Source organism: Tenrec ecaudatus, chromosome 14, assembly GCF_050624435.1.
Source record: "Tenrec ecaudatus isolate mTenEca1 chromosome 14, mTenEca1.hap1, whole genome shotgun sequence".
In the NCBI taxonomy this organism is placed as follows: Eukaryota; Metazoa; Chordata; class Mammalia; order Afrosoricida; family Tenrecidae; genus Tenrec; species Tenrec ecaudatus.
In genome coordinates, this window is record NC_134543.1 from 7703631 (window position 1) to 7713395 (window position 9765).

The 9765-nt window shown below is 54.0% G+C and overlaps 1 protein-coding gene across 1 annotated transcript in view; it reads left to right on the forward strand.

Moving 5' to 3' along the window:
• Window positions 1-9244, forward strand: part of RCOR1 (REST corepressor 1) — a 108031-nt gene extending 98787 nt beyond the window's left edge. Inside the window, exons 9-12 of the mRNA XM_075532436.1 lie at window positions 1726-1803; window positions 1927-1984; window positions 2626-2855; window positions 4942-9244. Of these exons, the coding sequence (XP_075388551.1) occupies window positions 1726-1803; window positions 1927-1984; window positions 2626-2855; window positions 4942-4983 (408 nt within the window). The 3' untranslated portion in view covers window positions 4984-9244. The remainder of the gene's footprint in view (window positions 1-1725; window positions 1804-1926; window positions 1985-2625; window positions 2856-4941) is intronic.
• Window positions 9245-9765: the final 521 nt, after the last annotated feature.

The window sequence follows — 9765 nt, forward strand, 5'->3', positions numbered from 1 at the left end:
CTGTGCCTCCAGCCCTCATATGTACCAGTGTACAACCTCTGCCCTATCCAGCCCTGCAAGGTAGAATTCAGTTGGGGGGAGGAAGCATCCAGGATCTGGGGAAAAGCTGTGCTCTTCGTTGGTCCCTTTGGCACCTCGTGATCGCACTGGCTGGTGTGCTTCTTCCATGTGGGCTTTTTTGCTTCTGAGCTAGATGGCCGCTTGTTTATCTTCAAGCCTTTAAGACCCCAGACACTATCGCTACCTCTTTTGATAGCCGGGCACCATCAGCTTTCTTCGCCACATTTGCTTATGCACCCATTTGTCTTCAGCGATCCTGTCATGGAGGTGTGCAGCCAATGATATGATGATTTTTTGTTCTTTGATGCCTCATCTGCCACCTCTTGAAGTGGTTGAATGTCGGCCCTTCTTTGGATACGGTGATTCTCCGCATCCCATCTTTTTTTTCTTTTTTCCTGAGAAATTCTAAGTTTATTCCTGCAAGCACTTGTCGAAGGAAAATAGCCAGGGTTTTCCTCTGAACAGTTTCAGAGTTCAATCTTAACCCTGCAAGTTAACATACAAGAAACAGGTTTGTTACCAGGGGTCCTGGGGGGGGAGGGGACTCGAGGTTTTACTATGTCATAAGATGCAACTGATACAATAAAAAGGGGCAGGTTCTACAGTAATCATTACTAAATTACCTAGACCTACATTTCTTCAGGGGCCCTTAGATCACCATCACCCGAAGTGTCATGTGTCCCTGTTCATCCAAATTGGAGTGCGCCGAATCCCATCCTCTTTTGACACTTCCTGCCGCGTTCACTTTTTTGCCCCAAAAATCCTCCAGTATTGCAACTCACGGTTTGAGCAGTTTCTGCGCCTGCTCCCACTTGAAATGTGCGGGGCTTCTTTCTTCCTTGGAACGCTTTCCATGTTTCACTTGGTAGAAACCACTGATTCTCCCTTTCCTTCTCTTTGCTCACAAGTCATTCAGAGGGGGCTTGGAGCAGAGAAGAAAGGGCAAGGTGTGTGGCCACGTGGTACTGAAACCCACAGTGGGAGCCAGGTGGGAGGGAGGTTCAGCCGAGAGTGGGTGGGCACTTGATGAGGCTGGGGCAGGGTGAGAGCTATCAAGTCCCCCAAGTGATGTGAAACAGTGAGGTGTGAAAGGAGGAGAGCAGGTACGCCTGACCCAGGGCGGGATCCTGGCAAAGCCACTGGCATGCTGCTCTCCTTTCTTTCCCCCTTACGAGCCTGCCCCTCGACCTTTCTGCCCCGGTAGAGCCAGCACCACCCAGGCTTGAGTCTGGGGCCTGTGTCATGCCAGTGATGGCTCAGCAGGGCCACCCTGTGGTTTTGCTACAGACACTGTCTCCACAGACCCCAGTGCCGCCTCTACTTCTTGGACTGTGAGATCTGAAGCCCAAGGCTGCTCTGCTTAGGTGATTACTTCACACCGTGGCCTGGACAATGTGCAGAGAAGCTTCCCCCACCCATCTCACTGCCCCCCTCCAGCAAGGGCCCCTCCAGCCAGGCTGCCTCTCATCAGGGTTCCGAGAAAGCCCATTTTGGAGTTGGGGAGTCCTCTCAGAAATAGCTGAGGGGGCTTCAGTTTTGAACTGTCCTGCCCTGGGTTTTATTTGCTTTAGTTTGTTTTTTAATTGATAGTCTTTCCCCCCCCCCCCCGCCCGTGCCTTTATAGAAGTGGTTCGTTCTTAAAATAGAATATTTTCTCCTTAACAGATTCAGAATATTAAACAGACAAATAGTGCTCTGAAAGAGAAACTTGATGGTGGAATAGAACCGTACCGGCTTCCAGAGGTAGGTTATGTTGGCATCACCTCTGAGGTTCTCTCCCATTTGTACGAGTGTCGTTAATATCCTGGTAAGGACCTGAAGCCCCTGCAAACTCCATGAGTTAATGCAAGTTGTCTGCATGTCTAGGTCATACAGAAATTTAACGCCCGCTGGACCACAGAAGAGCAACTCCTCGCCGTACAAGGTATGAACCCATCTCTCTCGAGCGGGTTAGCAGCTGTGGCCCCTGCCCTGCTTTCAGCACACCACTGATGCTCCTCTTTCGCAGGCATCTTGCCAGATGACTGCATTTTCACAGGGCTGGCCTTTTGCTTTCTCTTGTGTGGCTCACAACCTTACTCGGGAGCCTCAGCCCAGAGCTGATTCTGACTCGGAGTGACCCTGGAGGACAGAGGGTGCCCTGCTCCCTAGGGAACCCAGGGCTGGTGCTTCTCTACAGAGGCGACCCCCACACCACCCATCTGTGGAGTGCTCACTCGGTTTGTGTGAACACCCCACTTTCCATTGTAAGCACTTCAAGCCAGGACCCTCTTCAGTGTAGCACAGGCCTGTTCAGCTCTGGACATTGAGTGCAAACAAAACCCCAGCAGAAGTCGAGCTGTACCAGGATCACCAGCTTGGACTGTCGGAGCCTGGCAGGGAGGGGCTGGCTGTGGGTGACTTCCACTGGCCTGGCCCCCGCTCTACCTGGCTCTCACTGAGACAGCCGCTGCTTTAAAGCCAGCCACTGCCCCTTTGCCTGTCTGCCCCTGTGGGGGAAGGGAAAGTCTCCACTGTGGTCTTGAATTCTGTGTGATTCCCGTGTCTGCTGTCTCTCTTCCTTAGCCATCAGGAAGTATGGCCGAGACTTCCAGGCCATCTCGGACGTCATTGGGAACAAATCAGTGGTGCAAGTGAAAAACTTTTTTGTCAACTATCGACGCCGTTTCAACATCGATGAGGTTTTACAGGAGTGGGAGGCTGAGCATGGCAGAGATGAGACCAACGGTCCCAGCAACCCAAAACCCGTCAAGTCCCCGGACAGTGCCGTCAAGGTGCCTGAGGAGGAGGACGAGGTAAGTCAACAGCGCCACACTCTCCTCTCTGCCAGCTCCTCTCCAGAATGACCACCTCACTGCTGGGAAGTCATCTTAGCGGTTAGCCTGGCTTTGACCAGGAGACACCGTTATGGGTGAAGGGGTCTGATAACCTATGGGTAAATTCCTAATTCCACGCAGGCCTTTTGTAGCCACACGGGATATCTATCTGTGTGTGTGTGTGTGTGTGTGTGCGCGCGCGCGCGCGCGCGTGCGCATGTCCCCCCCACAACTACAGTAAAAACTGCATGGAACAAAAGGCCAGGTAGGACATGCCCACAAAGCTCCGTTAGGTTAACTCTGAGTTTACCCAGGAGCCCACCAGGCCTCCAGGCCCATCTGCACCGGCTCTCCCAGTCCTCGATGCTACGTGGAGCTAGCTGGTCTCTGTGGATGGGTAGGTGTGAGTCCAAGGGCTGACTGCCAACTCCGGAGCCAAGGCCGACTTCATGCCACCTCGGGACGGGACACTGGCGGCAGTGTCAACAGCTGAGATTAGGCAAAAAGATTCCTGAGACTGCAGGCCCCCATCTGCTTCCTGTCACAGGCTTGCCTGCCATTTTCTCGTCTAGCTGGGCCACCCCCACTTCCCGCAGAGCCCAAGAGTGAGGCTGGGCACAGGCAAGACCCGACCCCTGAGGCCCACCCCGCTCAGTTTGCTCAGCAGCACCATTCTGTGGACTGGATGGGGAACCGCTTTCTCATCAAACATCCCGCGCCATGCGGGGGTGTTGAAGTGGCATATTGGGATGTCTGTGCCTCTCCTTTGCTCTCAGAGCCCCTCTGACTCCATCTTGGGACACTGAACCCACCGGGGTCTCTGTGGTTAGGAGAGGACCTCCAGGGACCCACTTCTGTCAGGAAAGTGCTGGATCCGCTACCTGTGTTAGATTGGATTCCAGAGCCGTTTCCAGCATTGCTCTGGGGAGAGTGGGCAGGGTTTCTACTGCTGACACGAAGTGGTCCCCCCACCCTCCGCCATACTGCCCCAACATCGCTGAGCCTAAAACCCTGGAATAGAAGATCAAAATACACTGTGTCCACTAGGTAGCAGTGTCTCTGCCCTGGTGCTGACCGCTCCTTTAGCACCAAATAAACTTTTCGAGAGTCCTGGGCCTTTCTGGAGAGCTGATCAGTCCTGCATGTTTCCAGACTGGGTCCCAGGTTCCCTGGCAGCATAAATGGAAGGCACAGTCATGTGGGCTGGTATGAAAAGTTAGAGGGACATCTAGAACCAGCATCCTGTCCTGTCTTCTGACTGGCTGACAGCCCTAGGGCATCCTGGCCCACTCTGCTCCCTGATGACTTGTTTGGGAGGCTCACCTTTCCCCAAGGGGCCCACTGGCCCCACTGACTGCGCAGTAAAGTAGCCCCCGACATCCTTCCCAGCCCCGAGTGGTGGCTGTGTCGTCCGTCACTAGGCACTCCCCATCCCAGCTGTCTCTCTCTCTCTCTCTCTCTCTCTCTCTCTCTCTCTCTCCACGCGCGTGCACACACACACACACACACACACACACACACGTCTGTGATGCATACTCTCCCACCTCCCCTCTGCTTTAACTCTCTTCTTTCCATGCTTCCCACAGCAGGTGTCTGCTTTGAGGAGCTTACTCTGTAATCCACGGCCTGGGGGCCAATGGGAACTTTTAGAGTGCTGGCTGGTTGTCTTCCTGAGCCGAGCTCAGAACTTGGAGGCCTTGTAACTTCCAGATTGTGTGTATCCCATGTGCCCTGCAGCTAGGAGAGAGGGGCCTTGGCAGTGCCAGTGCCAAGGGGCAGGTGCATCCAAGTGGCCCGTGCATCTGCATAACATCAGCTACATCCCCACCCTCGCTGGGCCTGTGCTACACATGGCACCCTGCGGCCTGCATCCTCTGCTCACACTGCCAGGGACATGGGCTGAGGTGTGAGCCTAGACTGAGGCCTTGCCCCCTCCCCTCCCCTCCTTGACTCGGCCTGGTCATCACCCCAGACCCTACCCTTAGGAACGAGTCGAGTGCTTTGGGAGCCTGTGGCCATGCACAATGTTGCCCTGCCCTCTGAGTCTCTGTTTTTCCCTCCTCAGGCTGCTTCCGTTCTCGACGTCAGATGTGCTTCTGCCTCATGAGTCCCTATGGCCCTTCAGACACTGGGTGTGACTACTGCATCATCAGGACATCAGGTATTACCGGACATCCCTAGCCATCTGCATCACATCTCTCTGGACAAGCAGCTACTACCAAAAAGGCGTCTGATTCAGTCTTGGGCTACACCTGCCTTAATTTCTCGCTCGTTCCTCCACATCGGAGCGCGCTGCACCTTCTGCGCTCTTGGCCTCTTGGGGCTCCCTGGTGCCCCATCCTGGCCCCCATGGCAGCTCCTTCCTGGCAACAGCTTTGGAACAGGTCCGCCTACTGCCGAGAGACCCGCCCTGTTCCTGCATGGCCTGCAATTTCTACTTTGAGCATAATGTCGTCTTCAGAGCAAACTGACCCCAGGTGGCCTTCTGGAAAGTTTGCCATGCTCTTTCTTGAATTTCCCACCTAAATGAGATCACGTGGCTTTGGAGCTCACCATGCCCTGGCCGGCTGCACCTTGACCTTGACCGTGGCCATACCAAGCAACCCAACAAGACACACGCTACCCTGACCTCAGACACAATTATGGCTTGTCGGTTTCATTGGTGTACATCTCTCCCTCCTCCTGCCCCAGTAGAAAGCTTGGTCAGAGCAGCTGTTTTGGGACATGGAGCCTCAGCTTTCCGCCTTCCCTTGTCACATTGTTACCCCAGTTGGGCACCCCAACCCCTTCCAGACCCCACCCCACCCCCACCTCCAGGAGCTTTGGTCCCAGCCGCCGTACTGGTGCTTGTTCACCTGGAATTGGTGCCTTGTCCTTTGGCAGCCAGACTCCAGCCTCCTCCTGTGGTAGTGTCTTAGCGCTCCTCTAAAGCTCATCGCTCGCCAAAGATGACGTCACTGGGACTGGGACCCAGGAGAGCTTGCTGCAGTCATGACATGCAGGTGGAAAGGGCAGCTCAGCTCAGTGTGGGCCGGGGAGGGTCCATGGGCGTGGCTCCCTAGAAGCTACACACTGTTGAGGGTCTTGGAAGCCTGGCCTCTGGCACGCCGCGTCGTGTAGCCTTCTGTGCCCTCCACACACTGACGTTACAATCACACACACACCATTCCCTCCTTTTCCGAGTTGTAGCCGTTTGTCTGCTAAGTAGGATGTGATGTCTTTGGTTGGACAAGAAACGTTTCTAGTAACTGTCGGGAGGTTTCCAGGCGTGTTTGGGTGTCTGCCAGCCCGTGGCCTAGTGAGGGTGGAGTGAGGCGCCAGGCAGGCAGCCTTCCTTGCGTGTTGGAGGGGGAGGGCCCCTTTCCCTTGCTTTTTCTGTTGCATCACTTAGCTCAAAATCTTTTCTGCTTTTAATACCAAAAAGAGAGAAAATGCAGATGCTTTAAGGCATAAACCCAATTCTGAGGAATTTAAAAATATGCAATTAAAATTTGTTGTGTTTTGAGTTCCAAGCACCTTGCTTTCTTTTTTTAAAATAAGTCAGCTGATAATTCTCTTTAGAAAGAGAGTCGGCTAGAAACCTAGGTGGTTTGGAGTTGTACTCCCCCCCCCACCCTCCCCCTTAAAACATAAAACTGGAGAAAGGTCTCCCACTGTGCGCAGCCTGCCCTCCACCCCCCAGACCTGGCACAGAGTAACACTAGCAGTGAGGCGGGGCCGCCCAGTCATGAACCTGCCAGAGCCGGGGGGCGCAGGGTGCACTTTGAAGGGGGCACTCAGCCGAAACCAGAGGCTTTGGCTTCTGCGGCTGCCTTCCTCCAGGTGGAGCAGCAGCAGGGGGTGCTGCTCCAAGAGGCACACTTGCCGCTCTCCTGGCCACGTAGCACTGGAAGCTCCACGCATGCTCCCCGTCATCTTGGCTAGTCCCCTCTGCTCCCAGGTCCCCTCCCTCACTACAACACCACAGCGTCCCGCTGCAGCCAGTGGTGCTTTCTCTCCAGGGGAGCGAGGAATGCCCTGATCAGTTGGCAGCCTGAGAGGAGGGGATGGCTGTCTGGGCCCACTGCCTTTGTTATGGTTTCTGGCGTGAGATAGATAGCACTGTGTGTTCCTGGCCCTGTCTCTGCTATGATGTTGTCTGTGTGAGAAGCCGCCTCGCTTTCAAAGTGAGGTGGTTTGGTCTTCATTCTGTGAAGACCCTTCTCCACATATCAAGACTGAGGGGCGTCAGCAGGTGGCGCTGGGCAAGTGTGAGGGTCCCCTGTGATAACTAAGTAGCGTGGAATGCTCACTTATGCTTTTTGTCTTCTTAAAAATTTATCAATGTGAATGTCATAATTATATATATTTTTGTGGGAAATTTCTCCGAAGTATAAGTTATTGTGCAAAATAGAGTACCTTGACACAAATGATAGTTTAATTTTTAGTTTAGAGAACCTAAAAGAGAAAATGTATGGCATATGCATTAAAAGTTTGTTTTATTTAATTTTATGTAGATGTGTAAAAGTTGTTAGGTAAACCTTTTTTTTTTTTTCTTTCTCCCCTCCACTTACCATTTAAAACACCTTGTTACTTGAATATTGTGTTAACTGGTCTGGAGCAGTGATCAATTTTTGTCCTGTAGCTCTTGGGCAGCAGGGGGCAGCCCACGCTGACAGCCAAGGGGTGGGCAGGGTCTGGGCATGTACCCGCTGCCCAATGTAGCCTGGTGGCCTACCAAGGTCCCTGCTCCTCCAAGTGGGTTTGCTGAGTTTTTTCTACTTGCCGTGTCCCTGGCTGGCCACACAGCTCTTATCAGAAGCGAAAACAGCAGGGAGTGACACAGACGTTTTTCTGTGTGCATACAGTCTCTGCAGATGCTATACCCCACTCTGAGTGTGCTCACTGTCACTTTAAATTGCAACTGCGCCCTATTTTTGTCTTTCTAAAGATCAGGTGTACTGTTGGTATAACCGAGTACCAAAAATAAAGCCAAACAGTGCATTACACTAACTGGAGCCCTGCCTCTGTGAGCACAGGAAAGGAAGGCAGGGCGACGTCCCGTGAGCCCTGGTGCGCCTCCTGCCCCGTCCAACCTGTCCCAGAATCGCTGTGACCTCGGACTCAAGGGGGCTCTGGGCAAGGAGCTTGTCGGATATGGTGGCCTGGGCAGGCGGTGCAAGCCCCGGGTGCCCCTCCCTGGGCCTCTGTGGTCCCACCGCTGTGAAGCACAAGGGCAAGCAAAGTCCTGGCTCCGAAGATGGTCAGCGCAGTCTATGCATGTCGCGCCCTGTGCAGCTCCCACCTCCCACCGGACCTCGGGCCCAGCTGGCCGCGCTCACCTGCGCTGCAGACATCGCACCGGGGCCAAGTGCTTTGTAGATTGCTTATCCTCCCCTCCCCCCACCCCAAGACTTTGAAAGCTGTCTAAGGTGAAGTTTGCAGATGGGATGGAAGTGCTGTCTTACTTTTGAAGTTAAGACACTCCCCATTGGAATCTTTGAAGACTTGACCTTGTACTAATGCTGTTGGCGGGATGGTTTGAATGCCTCTCTGCCTGTCCTGTCTCAGCATGCTGATAGCATTACAACTGCTTAGCCATCGATGAGAAACCTTGGTTAGTGGAAACGGGAAATTTTATTTGTGCAACTCTGCAGAATTCATTTTTCTATTTCCAATCTTTGCTGAAGTTCAATAAACTTTTCAAGCCATTGATGTATAAAATCTGAAACAAAGCTGTTTCCTGCGTCAGAGCAGCTTCCATGGGCTGTAGGGCTGCTACTTCCTCGTGGGGCCCCTGGGCCTGGGACGCCCAGGGCCGGCCATGTTGCCCTTCTCTGGGCAGCTGCACACGGTGATGCGTGTGTGAGAAGCTGGGGGGCTAGAGGGAAAAGAGGCAGTAGAATTTTTTCTTTCCCCTTGTGACAGGCCTTCACTTTTTAAAAATCATTTTATTGGGGACTCATAGTGCTCTTATCACAATACATAGATACATCCTTCCATTGCATCAAGCACATTTGTACATTTGTTGCCATCATCATTGTCAAAAGGGGCTTTAGTTCCTGATGCTGCTGCTCCACCATCCGGGACTGGGAAGCAGCGGGAGCCCCACCACTGGTTTTGGCCCCTCTGTGACTGTCGGGGGCACAGGCATCTGGCTCCAGCCTCTGGTCTAGCCTATCAGCTGGATTTAGATGGCCGGGAAAGTTGGGCTTCCACACCCAGGGTTGCCTCAGATGTCTACTCCCCTGGAAGTAGCCTGAGGTGGGGCAGGGTGAGGGCTGTTTGTCTCTCAGAGGGTCTGACTTCTGGGGCACTGAGCCTGCCCTCTGGGCTGTGTGGGCAATGGAGAAGGAGCAGGGAGGCTGAGGCCTGGGGTGGAGGTAGAAGGCCAGCTTCCTCTGTGAGAAGAGGGGCCAGGCCTTGGTGGCTTCCTTGCCAGGAGGCGGGGGCAGTGGGGGCCATGGAGGAGGAGGGGCACCACACTGGGGAGGTGGCCCATTGTCAAATAGCATAGGCTGACTGGGTGGGGGTCCTTTGGGCAGGCAAGGAAGGAGATGTTGACGGGTTGGAGGACAGGGAGTGGGGTCATATAGCCCAGGGCGGTCCATGAACCAGTGCAGGCTGCCTTCCACAAACCAGGCAGGACGCCTCTGAGCTCACCGCATGCCCCGCCTCTGTGGTCCTTGCAGCCTGGGAGAAGAAAGGGGTTTTCTACCCTTTGGGTAAGGGACACGGAATGCCCCTCTGCTGTCTCTCAGGCAGTGAGACATTTCTACCAAGCTGCTCCGTGGCCTAAGCAGAGACCACCTCCCACCTCCTCCACTCTCCTCAGATCACAGGTGCCCCCTAGACTCTGCTTTGGCGGGACCTAGGCTAAGAACACACCCTAGAGAAGAGTTTCTCTTGG